Consider the following 16,112-nt stretch of genomic DNA (forward strand, 5'->3'; position numbering starts at 1 on the left):
GGGCCCATATATTAGAAACCCCTATCAAACACCCCATTTTAGAAACTAGACCCCTCAAAGTATTCACAACAGCATTTAGAAAGTTTATGAACCCTTTAGGTGTTTCACAGAAATTTAGAGCAAAGTAGAGGTGACATTTACTCTTTTTATACCATTTTTTTTATAACACAAAAGGATTTATCAGAGAAACGCAACTCAATACTTATTGCCCAGATTCTGCAGTTTAGAGAAATATCCCACATGTGGCCCTCGGGCGGTAATGGACTGAAGCACCGGCCTCCGAAGCAAAGGAGCACCTAGCGGATTTTGAGCCCTCTTTTTTATTAGGCACCATGTCCGGTTTGAAGAGGTCTTGTGGTGCCAAAACATTGGAAACCCCCCAAAAGTGACCCCAATTTGGAAACTAGACCCCTTGAGGAATCCATTGTAGTTTTCATGGGGTGCATGCGGCTTTTTGATCAGTTTTTATTCCATTTTTAGGTGGCGTGGTGACTAATAAACAGCAATTGTACTATTGTTTTTGTATACTTTTTTTTTTTACAGCGTTCACCGTGCGCTATAAATGATATATTAACTTTATTCTGCGGGGCGATACGATCACGGCGATACCAGATGTTTATAGTTTTTTTTTATGTCTTATGGCGTTTGCACAATAAAGTACGTTTTGTAAACAATCATTCACTTTTTGTGTTACCCTATTCTAAGAGCCATAACGTTTTTATTTTTCAATCAATAAAGCCGTGCGAGGACTTATTTTTTGCGTAACGAACTGTATTTTCCATCAGTACCATTTTTAGGTACATGCGACTTTTTGATCTCTTTTTATTCCATTTTTTGGGAGGTGAAGTGACCAAACAATTGTGATTGTGGTACGGTTTATTAATATTTTTTTTTACGGCGTTCACCGTGCGGGATAAATAACAAAATAATTTTGTAGTTCAGGCCGTTACGGACGCGGCGATACCAATTATGTATAGTTTATTTGTTTGTTTATATATTTTTATTAATAATAAAGGACTGATAAGGGAAAAAGTGGGACTTTTACTTTTATTACTTTTAAAACTTTTATTTTCTTTTTTTTACACATCTTTTTTTAACTTTTTTTTTACTTTATTACTTTGTCCCACTAGGGGACATGAGGGCAGGAGGCCCTGATCGCTATTCTAATACACTGCACTACATGCGTAGTGCAGTGTATTAGAACTGTCAGCTACTCACTGACAGCAAGCATAGTGGGTCCTGACGTTGTCAGGACCCACTAGGCTTCCGTCTATGGCATAGCCGGACGCCATTGTTTGGTGTCCGGTTGCCATAGTCACCATCGCCGGCCGCTATCGCGTAGCAGGCCGGCGATGGCAGCTTAACCCCTAAAAAGCCGCGATCTCTATAGAACGCGGCTTTTAAGGGGTTAATCAGCGGGGACACAGCGATCGGTCCCCGCTGTAGGAGCTGTGACAGCTGCTGAACAAGACAGCAGCGTCACAGCTCCTGTATGTGTCGGGAGGACGGCCGAAACGGCCGTTACTCCCGAGACGTACTATTACGGCATGGAGCGCGAACGATACAGCTGCCATGACGTAATAGTACGTCAAGGAGCGGGAAGGGGTTAAAAAGTAAAACATGAGAACACAATTAAAATTTTTGAAAATATATTAAAAGCAATATAAAAAAAAAATTCATGACCCCTTCCCTTTAAGGCGGATAGATGGTCATCCGAGAGGACCTTTTATTAAACATTACTGGAGACCCTCTGACGTAGATCAGAAAAGATTTATGAGAGCTACTACCAGGTGAATGCTACTCTTCCCAATAGCTGATGCTAGCTGGCTGCCTCCCGAAAAACAAAACTAATCTATGGTCTGCAAACTGCATTAGGGAATAGGCTAGCAACCGCGCCCACCCTCCTATCCCTGATGTTATTTTCCGGAGTCCCTCTCAATTAATGTTGATTATGCGCTTTATTCTGGAGGCTACAGCAATCAAAAGCAAACATCTCTTCCAATTACTTCGGAGGTCAAAAAGTGATGCCTTGAGGGACAGACCGCGATAGTTGATCAGAGAACTCGTACTAGGATTTCAGAAGTTTAAAAAAAGTTCAAAAAATATATTTTTTATGGATGTGTGTATACTAGGCCTTCTTAATGAATTAAATTTACATGTTGATGCTATTCTAGTTCAATAGTAATTTAATTCAAAAAATGAAAGTCATATATTATATAGATTCATTACACACTATGATCTATATCCAGCATTTTTTTTTCTTTTAATGTTGAATTTTATGGCTAACTGTTAATGAAAAACCAAAATTTAGTGTCTCAGAAAATGTAGAATATTACATAAGCCCAATTTAAAAAATGGCAATTGGAGGCCTTCAAGTCCCCTAGTGGAACAAAAGAAAAAAGAAAAAAAAATGTTTTAATGTAATAAAAGTAAAAATCCCCCTTTTTTTTTTTTTTTTTGTTATCCGTCCTTTTATTAAAAAATAAATAAACTATACATAATTTGTATCGCCATGTCTGTAACGGCCTGACCTACAAAAGTATTTAGTTAATTAACCCGCGCAGTGAACGCCATAGAAGAAAATAAATAACCATACCAAAATCACAATTCTTTTTTTGGTCACTTCACCTACCAAAAAATGGAATGAAAAAAATTCAAAAAGTGGTACTGATCGAAACTATAGTTCGTTCCGCAACAAACAAGCCCTCACACGGCTTTCTTGATGGAAAAATAAAAAAGTAACAGCTCTTAGAATAAGGCAACACAAAAAGTAAATGATTTTTTATTAAGTATTTATTGTGCAAACGCCATAAGACATAAAAAAAAAAAACGATAAACATGGTATCGCCGTAATCTTATCGCCCCGCAGAATAAAGTGAATGTCCTTTATGGCACACGGTGAACGCTATAAAAAAAAAAAAGCATAAAAAACAATAGTAAAAGCTGTTTTTTTTTGTCACCACGCCTCTTAAGAAATAGAATAAAAACTGAACATAAAGTCACATGCACCCCATGAAAACTACAATGAATTCCTCAAGGGGTGTAGTTTCCAAAATTACTTTAAAGGGTTATCCCCTGTACTGGTACCTCAGAAGCTCTGCAAATGTGACATGGCGCCCAGAAACCTATCCAGCAAAATCTACGTGTCAGATTGCACTCCTGTCTTTCTGATCTTTTCCGTTTGTCCAACCAGCAGTTTATGACCACATATGGGGTATTGCCGTAATCGAGAGAAATTGCTTTACAAATGTTGGGGTGCTTTTTTCTCCTTTTATTCCTTCTAAAAATGTGTACCTTTTATCGTAAAAATGTGATTTTCAATTGCACAGTCTAATTCCCCAAAAACAGTGGGGTCTAAGGCTGGATTCACACGACCATCTTACTTCCGTAAAGGATGGAACGTATTTCGGCCCCAAGTCCCGGACCGAACACACTGCACCCAAGTCTCGTACTGAAAACGTGATTACAGTACGGGACAGTTGTCCTGCAGCGAGGCAGGGACTCCTAGCATCGTACATAACGGTGATGCTAGGAGCCCGGCTCCCTGCACTGTGTTCGGTCCGGGATTAGCGGCCGAAATACGTTCCATCCATTACGGACGTAACGTGGTCGTGTGAATCCAGTCTAAATGCTAACTATACCCCTTGATAAGTTCATTGAGGAGTGTAGTTTGCCAAATAGGGTAACTTTTGGGGGTTTCCACTGTTTTGGCACCACAACACCTCTTCAAACCGGACATGGTGCCACATAAAAAGGAGGCCTCAAAATCCACTAAGTGCTCCTTTTACTTCTGAAGCTGGTGCTTCAGTCCATTACCACACTAGGGCCACATGTGGGATATTTCTAAACTGCAGAATCTGGGCAATAAAATATTGAGTTGCGTTTCTCCGGTAAAACCTTCTGTTTTACAGAACAAAATGGAATAAAAAGGATTTTCTGGCACAAAATAGAAATTTGTAAATGTCACCTCTACTTTGCTTTTATATTCCTGTGAAACGCCTAAAGTGTTAAGAAGCTTTCTAAATGCGGTTTAAAATACTTTGAGGGGTCTAGTTTTTAAAATGGGGTGTTTTATGGGGGTTTCTAATATAGGAGGCGCTCAAAGCCACTTCAGAACTGAACTTGTACCTTAAAAAAAAAAAAGAGGCTTTTGAAATTTTCTTCAAAATATGAGAAATTGCTGCTTATGTTCTAAGCCTTGTAACATTCTTGAAAAATAAAAGCATGTTCAAAAAATGATGCCAACATATAGTAGACCTATGGGAAATGTGAACTAGTAACTATTTTGGGTGGTATTACTCTCTCTCTTACAAGCCGATACATTTAAATTCAGAAAAATTATATTTTTTTCAAAATGTTGCTATTTTTTCACAAACACTGAATATATCGACCAAATTTTACCACTAACATAAAGCCCAATGTCTCATGAGAAAACGGTCTTTGAATCGCTTGGATAGGTGTAAGCATTCTAGAGTTACCACATAAAGTGAGACATGTCAGATCTAAAAATGGGCTCTGAGCCTTAAAGAGGCTCTGTCACCACATTATAAGTGCCCTATCACCTACATAAGGAGATCGGCGCTATAATGTAGGTGACAGTAATGCTTTTTATTTAGAAAAACGATCTATTTTTACTACTTTATGAGCGATTTTTAGATTTATGCTAATTTAGATTTTTAATGCCCAAGTGGGCGTGTTTTTACTTTAGACCAAGTGGGTGTTGTACAGAGGAGTGTATGACGCTGACCAATCAGCGTCATACACTGCTCTCCGTTCATTTACACCGCACTAGCGATATAGCTATATCGCTATGTGCAGCCACATACACAAAGACTAACGTTACTGCAGTGTCCTGACAATGAATATACATTACCTCCAGCCAAGACGTGATGTGTATTCAGAATCCTGACGTGTCTTGTGAGATTTCCAGCAAGGCAAACGTAATCTCGTTTTAAATGACCATTTACAGCATAATCTCGGGAGATTACGCTTGCTTTGTTGGAAATCTCACAGAAAAGATTCAGAAGTGTCGGGATTCTCAATACACATCCCGTCCTGGTTGGAGGTAATGTATATTCATTGTCAGGACTAGGGATGCACGGTGCATCGAAACTTCGATACTGTTTCGATACTGTGCATCCCTAAACGGTTCGATACCGCTATTTCCTGTATTTCGATACTGAGCTGCGCAGCCGCACAGCTCAGTATAGTAATACATGAATGTATGGGAGCGCGGCTGCGGCTGTGTAATTCAGCCACAGCCCCGCTCCTGAGTCATGATAAGTTCGCGGGGTCAGGATGATGCGCTGCACTAATGAGCGGCGGCACTGGAGACAGAACATGGCGGGGGCACTACAAAACACCCATGTTCTGTCTCCAGTGCCTGACCTGCCGCTCATTAGTGCAGCGCCGGCCGCACCTCCTCATGCTGACCGCGCGTGCACTTGTTGTCAGGAGCGGGGCAATGACTGTATTACACAGCCGCAGCTCCACTCTATAACGGCGGAGATCAGAGAAACCTCTCATCTCCACCGCTATTCCCCTGAATGCTGCGATCACAGCTGACTGCAGCATTCAGGAGAAAATTAGAAGGGGGGATGCCCCTGGATCGCGTCACAGGGAATTCCTGTGACGCGATCGAGGGCCATACCATATATGGGCAGACAGCTCAGGGTCTATTGACCGACCCCAGGGCTGTCTTACCATATTTCATGTTGTTAGGACATACCCAAGTATGCCCTAACAACTGCCTGTGTGCTATCCGCCCACAGGCTAATGTACTGGCACATATCTGATATATGTCAGTACATTAAAGTTTAAAAATAAAGTAAAAACAAAGTATTGTTAAATTTAAAAAAAAATACACCTTCACCTTTTTTACAATAAACATTAAAATAAGTCTCAATACATAAAATACACACATTCAGTAATGGCGCGCACAACAATTTTTTGCATCATTTATGATGTGTACGCTGTAAAAAAATGAAATAAACACGGCTTTCATTCACTTATTAATGTGAGGCGCGAGGTGCGGTGAATTTAACCTCCATGTTCCTCACATTAATAGTAATTAACCCCATCATGTACCTCGCACATTAACCCATTATGACTGACAAACATGATGGGATTAATTACTATTAATGTGAGGCGCGTTCAAAATTCATCACAAGTCGCGCCTCACATCAGAAAACGGAAGAATTTTTTTTTTATTACTGTTGCCAAAAGTATCGAAATTGGTATCGAAATCGCAATACTTAACGAAGTATCGGTATCGAAGTCCAAATTCTGGTATCGTGACATCCCTAGTCAGGACTCAGGACACTGCAGTAACGTTCGTCTTTGTGTATGTGACTGCACATAGCGATATAGCAATATCGCTAGTGCTGTGGAAATGAATGGAGAGAAGTGCATGACGCTGATTGGTCAGCGTCATACACTCCTCTGTACAACGCCCACTTGGTCTAAAGTGAAAACACGCCCATTTGGGCATTAAGAAACTAATTAGCATAAAGCTAAAATCGCTCAAAGTGGTAAAAATAGATCGTTTTTCTAAATAAAAAGCACTGCTGTCACCTACATTACAGCGCCAATCTACTTATATAGGAGATAGGGCACTTATAATGTGGTGACAGAGCCTCTTTAAGGTCAAAACTAGGCTGTGTCCTTAAGGGGTTAAATAGCAGTTTTCCCCTCTGCAGGCTCTCTAATTCTCCGTTTTCTCTGAGTTAATGGGTGGAGCCTAACTTCTATCATGTATTCGAAACACGGCACACGCATAGATGCGAAGAATCCTGCTCTTCTATCCAATAAAGTGAATGGGAAAGTGGTACAATACCTTGCACACCTGCTACAAATGTAACATTCTGGGCAAAGTATGAAGGAGAACCATGTAAACAATGAAGAGGCTGTGGCGTTTGAGGGCATCCTGCAAGTTTTTGTTCAAAGTTACTTCAGATTTTACCTATTGCTGTACACGGTAAAATATGTGGACAATTTCACATGTCACAAATTTTACTGGGGTTTTCCGGCCGTTTCCTCGGTGGATATTTAGATATTGCCTTGCTGTGAATCTTGCAGTTATGTGATGGAAAGCCCAAGATCTATTATTTCCACAGAGCTCGTCACATATATAACTGTGTCTGCTATGTACTGCATTTTAAACAATGAAACTATTCATAAACTATAATGCATGATCTATTTTGTTATATTTTTGTGTAATTTCATGGAAACGTTCTAAGAAACCAGATTAAAACCAGGCTTGTTTTTGCTGTGACATCACTTCATGAAGTTGCTTGTTGCGATTTTGAAGCTGTGATGAGTTGTTGTGCCATGAAAATCCGTGCCACATTTAGTCATCTGTTGTCAAGCTGAATGTAAAATATAAGTTAGACGTACAGAGAGGCAATTTCATCACATTTTGTTTTTAATTTGAATTGTGAATCTGATTTAAATTGCATTTGACTCTTTTCAGAACTAGAAATCCCATCCTCCTTGAATCATGAAAACCTATAGACAGAGGGAGAAGCAGGGAAACAAGACACCAGAAAGCACCAAGGCTCCAGATGAAGCAAAGATCAAGGTAACATGCGTGCAAGGTTATGTTTGTTTAGGTGTATACACTACTTCCTGGCAAATTCAATACACCACCTAAATCGTTTTTTTTTTTTTGTTTTTTTAAATAAACAAAAGCTAGTTTTTATGAATGGATTTATTGTATTTAGGCAAATAAACATGTTTGCAAGAACATTGGTTACAAATGAATTGAGCCTTGACTTCCTTGAATTTTTCTCTTATCAAAGTATCCACCCTTAGCAGCGATCACAGCAGTGTAAACAAGGGGCATTCTCTTGGTCAAATATTCTAAAGTTTGAGCTTTGATTGCAGCCCACTTTTGTAGAAACTGTCAAAGGTGATTTTGGCTTGTAACTTGTACTTCTCAAACACCTGTCCAGATAATTCCAAAGGAATTCAATTGGATTGCAATTGGAACTCTGGGGTGGCCAAACCATGTTCTTCAGCACCTGTTGACGTTCTTTTGACTGAACATGCTTTTTGCAAAGACAATCGTTATCTTGCTGTAGTGTGAAACCACAACCAACAAAACAGGTGCCAGAATGGATGGCATGACGCGCACACACACATGTTACGGTAGCACTTGGAGTCCATTACTCATTGGATTTTTAGTAATCATCAACCTCATCACCTGTGAAGCCTCACCAGACCATAATGCCACCTCCTCCATGCTTGACTGTGAGCTGAATTGAAGCAGGAAGCACGCGCTCTCCTGTCGCATGGCGAACAAACTTTTGCCTCTTGGACCTGAGCGCCTCAAACTTTGATTAGTCTATGAAAACAACCTTCCACTGGCTAGTGGTCAAGCTCCTGTGCTTTTTAGCCCACAAAAGCCTCTTTTAATTAATGGGCCTAAGCAATGGTTTTCAGGCTGCAACACTTCCCTTCAAGCCACAGGCTACAAGGCGGCGTTTGACAGTCGCGATTGACACGCTTCCTCGTTTCCATTGCAGCAGCGAGTGTCTGATGAGCTATTTTGAATCAGTCCCGTTTGTAACACACACTGATTAATTTGTCCTCCTGTTTTGTTTTCACTTGAGGTTGTCCAGGTCGTGGTCTATCACGTACCCTCCTATTTTCAGTGTATTTCTTGAGGGTACACTGCACACCACATGCCTTCTCCAGGTGAGCAATTTCCTGCAGACTTTTTTCCTTGCAGTTCTCAAAGCAAGTAAAGCATATCGCTTTTCAATTCTCCTTCCTAAAACAAAAGAGACTTGTTTTTGCAAAACACGTGCGGGTCACGTTCATCTATTACATAGAAATCAACAAATCTGGGGGTGTATTGAAATGAATGATCCAGTAGTGTATGTATACACACGGGAGACTCTAAAAACTTTGCGACGGCATCCTGTGCTATGGGTATCTGGGCATCTTCACAAAATTGAAGTGCTCATGGATGATGTAGAATACAATGAGAATGCTGCAAGTCAACCTACTTCAGTCTGATCAAAAACTAAAGCTTGGTAGAAAGTTCCCCTTTCAGCAGGACAATGATCCCAAAGGCAGAGCAAGACAGAAATGGTTTTACAACTAAAAGGTGAACGTTCTACAATGGCCAAGTCCGGATTTTAATTCAATCAAGAATCTGTGGATACTGTCAAGTACTTGTCTGAAGCTGTTAAAATCTATGTACACTTTTTTTTTTTTTTTTTTTTTAAATCTGATTTTTATTAGTTAAAGTTTTACAAATACAAAAGATGGAAACAGATGTGTACATATCAGGATATAGACATGTCAATAATGGTAGCTATAAAAATACAAATAAGCAGAAGACTATCCAGCAATGAGTTTTTGAACGAATATGAGCATAGAAAGGTGGTATATATGTTACAATGCGTAAATCAGCACACAATTTCCACGCTACAGAGGCAATGCGTGGCATAGGTGCGCTAGATACACGAAAGTTAAGGAGTAGGGGAAAAGAAAAAGAGCAAAGATAAGAAAATAAAATTAAGAAATAAAGAAAATTGTAAATAAAAAAAAATATACGTACGTATGATATAAGGAAATTAATCCCGGCACCAGATGGAGGTCATAACCCAAAGAACATGGCATATCTCAGAATACCGAAAAGGCAACTTTCAGTCTAACCAGGTAGCAAAATGTGAACCTGATTTGAAGGAGGACCATGCAAGCCATACAATTGCAATTATGTCAGAGTGGTCTCGATCCTCTGCCATCCAAGATTCCATTCAATGGGGAAGATCCATCTCAACCACCCACTCTCTAATCGTGGGGGGGCTCGGTGGACTTCCAGTGTCTAGGAATGACCGTTCGTGCCGCAGTCAGGAAGTGTCTAAGAAGTCCTTTTTTTCTATTTCTTGCCTGTCCGGGGACCAGGAATCAAAGCTAAAAGAGCAATCTGTGGAGTGGGCACCATTGGAGATCTCTCAACCGAGGCATCAATGTCAAATAAAGCCTTCAAAAGGTGTACATAGTTGCAGACCTTCTGGAACTGAAGTTATGTTTTGTATTGTTCATTTGCTTTCTAAATTCAAAATTAAACATCTTCCTATAAATTCTACATCTAAAAGGGGTTTCCCACAATTTTTTTTAAACGGTTACATTTTTACACTGTTAATAAAATAACCCAGATTATATTTTTATGCAAGGTCATCAAATCAGAAGCAATAAATAAAAATAAGACACTTTTATGAAGTTTAAAACAATATCTATATAATAAATTATACAGTCAGCAGAAAATTAAACTGAAATACATTACGCATTACAATCAGTAATGAGCGCATTGAAACAAAAATATGTGTACTATCAAGCAGTAGTAATTGTAAATCACTTATATATGAAAGAGACCGAGATTTTCACTAAAACTTCTGAAAGGGATGAAAGAGGACAGCCCAGCAGTAGTCAAGCTATTGGGCAAGGGTCCTAAGCTTGTAGCTCTTGAATTGTGGGGGTTAGTTCAAGTGGGTGATATTGAGTAGGAGGAGACTGGCAACACAAACCCCATCCTCTTTGTAATTTGTTCGGGCATGTTCAATGAATAAAAACAATTCTTTCATGTGCAACAACAGAGTTCACTAGTTTTTCCACGTGGAATATCTGGGGCCCCTCTTATCCATCCATCTGATGGTAATACATTTCCTCGCAAGAAATAATGTTTCTCTAAAGCATATGTGAAGATGGTGAGACCACAGTTCTTTGTCAAAAAGCCCAAATAAACATTTCTGGGCCACAAGCAACAGGAGATCGAACTATAATGGAAAGAATATCCACCACTTCCGAAAAACTTGCTAGAACAGGACAGGTCCACACCATGTGCCAGAAGTCTGCAGGTGGGCATTGGGCATCTGGTCATCTACCCATCTTAGTCAAACGTATAGGGGTGAGGTAGCTTTGTTGTATAAAATAAAATTGCATTCATTTTGTGTTTGCTTGCTGGGAATACATGCAGGTGGAATTCCATTAAGTTGGCACAAGTTTCATCTGTAAGTGATGGAATCGTATTTTTCCATTTCTCCGGTGCAGGCAAGGTGGAATGAGAGGCCTTATTCCACATCAGGTGAAAGTATATCCTTGAAATGCGACCGCCTGCACCTTGTGATCAGATAATACCCATCAGAGGTTATGAGGAGATTGGAATTCTGCATTTGGAAAATGGGACGTGATTGCATGTCGCAGCTGCACATATCTGTAGAAGTGGGTATTTACTCTGGAGTTGTTCAAATGACCATTGGATATCGTTATCCTATAAATCGCCCAGTGTGGAAAGCCCGAGATTAGACCAGTAAGAAGTATCCGGTATATTTTGTAGCTGTACTTCAAGGAGTTATCCCATAGTGGTGCGCTTGAAAAAAGACGGGCTTCAAATCAAGGGATATGGGTAAACTATAGAACTTTTGTTTTACCCCTATTGATCCAGAGGAAGGTTAAAAAATAAATAGTCAAAAGGCATTAACTATTCTGCCTAAAAATAAAGATTTCCCTCCTAATCTCAAGTGGCGATCAGACTGGATCAACATACAAAAAGAATTCTATAAGTTGACATAGGCGCTGATATTTTTTTGTTAGAAGAAATGATCTAAGCATTTTTTTAAATCATGTACTGTTCCTTTCTGAGGTGGGATATTCCACAGATTCACAGTTCTTAGGGTAAAGAAGGCATGTCACCTGGAGATTAAGGCCCAGTTTATAGAGGTTTTTTGTTTTTTTTCCGCTGATCTTGGCGCGGAAAACACATTAGAATCAGCGGCAAAAAACGTCCGAAACAGCCTCCTATTGATTTTCAATGGGAGGTGGAGGTGTTTTCTTTTTTTTTTTTTTTCTTTCCTGGAGCGGCTTTTAGCTATTCGCGGTAAAGAGAAGCGGCATGCTCTTTCTTGCCATGGTTCCGTCTCTGACCTCCCATTATCAATGGGAGGCAGAGAAACCGTCATTCGCAGCGTTTTTTTTGCCTATGGCACTCAATGGCTGCTGGAAAAATGCGGCAAGAAAGTGCAGGCAGGTCAAAATCTGCAGAAATTTTGAGGCAGATTTCTAGTTTGAGATTTGATGTTCAAGAAGGGGCCACAGCATTCTGGTTTGTAGGAAGTCTGCCAAGTAAAACTCAAATGATGGCAGAAGACCAACTGTTTGCAATGTGTCAAGCTATTTTAGTTGTCTGGCCAAATAATAGAAGTAGCTATCTGGTAAGGCCATACCTGCCATTTCTTTGGGTCTCTGTAGTTTAGCGAGCTGGAGTTTGGATCTGGATGAGCCCCTTATGAAAGTAATCATGGAAAAGTCAAGATGCTAAAAGACTTGGACGGATGGATGGATATAGATAGATATATATACAGCTTCTAACCGAGCTCAGTGATTCCCCTATGCCCGGCAACTCTCTGGCTACTACTAGCAGACTTAGTACTGAGGGAAGACATCGGGACGGGATCACCGCGGTGGTCCCTGCCGATTAACCCCTTAAATGCGGCAGTCAATTGCAACCGACGCATCTAAGGGGTTACAACACCGTCGGCACCCCCGAGACACGATCGCAGGGTGCCGATAGTTGCTATGGCAACCGGAGGCCTAACAATGGCCTCCAGGTCTGCCTTCTACAGTAGACTATTCGGTCCTAGCAGGGCCTAATACACTGTCTGCCCGTGCGAAACGGACCGGTATAATACACTGCAATACATAAGTACCAACGATCGGACAGTTGGACCTTGAAGTTCCTAATGGGACAAAAAAAAAAAAGTTCAAAATATTGTTGTTTTAAAATAAAAAAATCCCCCTTTTCACCTTATCAAGTCCTTTTTATTATTAGAAAAATAGAAACTATACATAATTGGTATTGACACGTTCGTAACGGCCTGAACTATAAAAGTATTGTTTATCCAGCGCGGTGAACGCCATAAAAAAAAATACCAGAATTGGTATTTTTATAGTCACTTAATCTTCCAAAAAATGTAATACAATGGGAGCGAGAAGTCGCATGTACCCAAAAAGGTGCCAATAAAAACTACAGTTCGTTCCGCAAAAACAAGCCCTTTCTGCAGCTTTCTTGATGGAGAAATAAAAAAGTTACGGCTCTTAGATTAAAACACTGAAACATAAAAAAAACCTATATACATATGGTATACCTATAATCGCATCGACCCACAGAATAAATTAAATATTTTATAGTGCACGGTGAATGCTGTAAAAAAACACCACAGCAGAATTGCTTTTTTTCCAGTCACCATGCCTCTCAAAAAATAGAATAAAAAGTTGCATGTACCCCAAAATGGTGTAGATAAAAACTACAGATTGTCCAACAAAAAAAAAAAAGCGAACGCACACCGCTCCGTCGCACAAAAAAATAAAAGCGTGTTCCAAAAGGGAGATAGGATTGGCCACCATTTATCAGTGCGACATTGGCCACATGTCTTTGAAAGAACTTATTTACCCCATTATTATACCACCTTATTATGCCCTGATGTACTCCGCACAGCTTACATATGCCCCTACATTATAAACTGAAATACCAGTAAAACCCCAAACAGAACAACTACCAAGCAAAATCCAAAAGCCAAATCGCGTTCCATCCATTCTGAGCCCTACAGCGTGCTCAAACAGAGGTTTATTTCCACATATATGGCATTCCCATACCCGGGAGAATTCGCATAACCGTTTATGAGGTGTTTGTCTTCAGTGGCAAAAGCTGGACACAACATATTGTGCACTTAAATGGCATATCCGTGGAAAATGCACTGCACATTATTTTCTAGTAAAAGAGTAGTATTGGATCAAAATACTCACTGCACCCCTTAATAAATGCTTAGAGTGGTATGGTTTCCAAAATGGGGGTCACTTCTTGGGGGTTGTGTGCCAATGTGTGAAAAATCATTGCTCTTTCACTCCTGAGCCCTGCCATATGTCCAGGCAAATGATAAAGGCCTTGAGGGGTGTAGTTTTCAAAATGGACTCACTTCTCTGGGGTTTCCACTATACTGTTATGTTTTTTTTCCTCATATTACCCCTTGTAAATATAGTTTTAGGAAAAAAAAATATTTTTCATTTTTACTGCATAATTCTAATAAAATCTATGAAACACCACAACAAAATGTTCTACACCCCTAAATAAATGCCCTGAGGGGTGTAGTTTCCAAAATGGAGTAACCTGGTACTTCAGGTGCTCTGCAAATGTGACATGGCGTCCAAAAAACAATCCAGCAAAATCTGCATGCCAAACAGCGCTCCTGCAGTTCCGAGCCCTGCCGTGTTTCCAAACAGCAGGTTATGACCACGTATGGGGTATTGCCGTACTCTTAGTAGAAAAAGTGTTTTAATTTTCACAGCCCAATTCCAATACGTTTTGCAAAAAACTTGTGGGGTTTAAGTGCTCACTATACTCCTAGTTGGATTCCTTAATGGGTGTAGTTTTCCTAAAGGAGTCACCTTTAGGAAAAGGTCTCTACTGGTTTGGTGCCTTAGGGCTTTGCACATGCGACACAGCATCCAAAAAAATTTCTAGTAAAATTTGAGCTCCAAAAGCCAAATGACGCTCCTTCCGTTCTGATCCCTGCAGTGTGTCCAAACAGCAGTTCTTGACCACATGTGGGGTATTATCGTACTTGGGTGAAATTGCTTTACAAAGGTTGGAGTGCTTTTTCTCATTTATTCTTTGTGAAAAAGAAAACCATCTGAGCTAAAACGGTTTATGTGAAAAAATGTGTACTTTTCATTTTTACGGCTTAATTCCAAGAAATTAAGCAAAAAAAACTGTGGGGTTTAAATGCTCGCTGCGCCCTTAGATGAATTCCTTGGGAGTCTAGTTTCTAAAATTGGGTGTTTCCTATGTTTTGGCACCACAAGACCTCTTCAAACCTGACATGGTGCCAAAAATATATGCTAATAAAAAAAGAGTCCCTAAAATCCACTAGGTGCTCCTTTATTTGCTTCTGAGGCTTGTGCTTCAGTCCATTTGTACACTGGGGCCACATGCTGGATATTTCTAAAAACGACAGAATCTGGGCAATACTCAGTTGTATTTCTCTTGTAAAATCTTCTGTTACAGAGAAAAAATGGTTAAAATGGGGAAAAAGTATTTGTAAATCTCATCTTTGCTTTGATTCTTGTGAAATTCCTAAAGGGTTAAGAAGCTTTTTAAATGCTGTTTTGAATACTTTGAGGGGTGCAGTTTTTAAAATGGGGTGTTTAAAAAAAAATATAAGTAGACATATGGGTTATATGAACTAGTAACTATTTTGTGTGGTATTACTATCTGTCTTACAAGCAGAGATCACACTGTAAATGACAGGTTACAGAAGGATTACGCTTGCTCTGCTGTATCTACCACAGAAACATTAACGAAATTTCGGGATTGTGAATAGACATCCCGTGGAATGTCTATTCACTGTCTAAACACTTCAGTATCGTTAATGTGTTCGTATAAGACAGCACATAGCGATCTAAAAGGATCCCTATGCACTGACTAAATGAATGGAGAGAAGTGTATGACGCTGATTGGTCAGCGTCATACACTCCTCTGTACAACGCCCATTTGGTCAATAGTAAAACACGCCCAGTTGTCCATTGAGAAACTCATTAGCATAAAGCTAAAATCGCTAATAACATGGTGAAAATAGCAGTGCTTTTTATTTACAAAAAAACGATCTGTCACCTAAATTATAGCGCCCATCTCTTTATGTAGGAGATAGGCCATTTATAATGTGGTGACAGAGCCTCTGCGTCGTGACTCTGTTCATGGGTTCCATCTGAGATTTCCGCCAGGGGAACCCATGAACTGAATCCAAACTGAAACAAATGGAAACCATAGGTTTCTGTTTGCATAACCATTGATTTCAATGGTGACGGATCCGGTGCGTATGGTTTCTGTTTGTCATCGTTTATTAAGGGTTCCGTCGTCTTGACGGAATCAATACCGTAGTCGACTGCGCTATTCATTCCTTCAAAACGACAGAACCCTTAAATAACGGTGACAAACGGAAACCATTTGCATCGGATACGTCCCCATTGAAATCAATGGTGATGCAAACCGAATCCTACGGTTTACATTTGGATTCTGTTCGTGGGTTCCCCTGACGGAAAGCTTAGAC

At 39.9% G+C, this 16,112-nt stretch overlaps 1 protein-coding gene across 4 annotated transcripts in view; it reads left to right on the top strand.

Moving 5' to 3' along the window:
* LOC142743010 (heterogeneous nuclear ribonucleoprotein R-like) overlaps positions 1 to 16,112 on the top strand; it is a 63,748-nt gene that overhangs the window by 16,000 nt on the left and 31,636 nt on the right. For all 4 annotated transcript variants that reach the window (XR_012881477.1, XR_012881478.1, XM_075853341.1 and 1 more), the window contains exon 2: positions 7,472 to 7,579. Coding sequence is in view for 2 of the 4 variants with exons in the window: in XM_075853341.1 (XP_075709456.1) it covers positions 7,499 to 7,579 (81 nt within the window). In the remaining 2 variants the exon portion in view is untranslated. The remainder of the gene's footprint in view (positions 1 to 7,471; positions 7,580 to 16,112) is intronic.

Source organism: Rhinoderma darwinii, chromosome 2, assembly GCF_050947455.1.
Source record: "Rhinoderma darwinii isolate aRhiDar2 chromosome 2, aRhiDar2.hap1, whole genome shotgun sequence".
Classification (NCBI taxonomy): domain Eukaryota; kingdom Metazoa; phylum Chordata; class Amphibia; order Anura; family Rhinodermatidae; genus Rhinoderma; species Rhinoderma darwinii.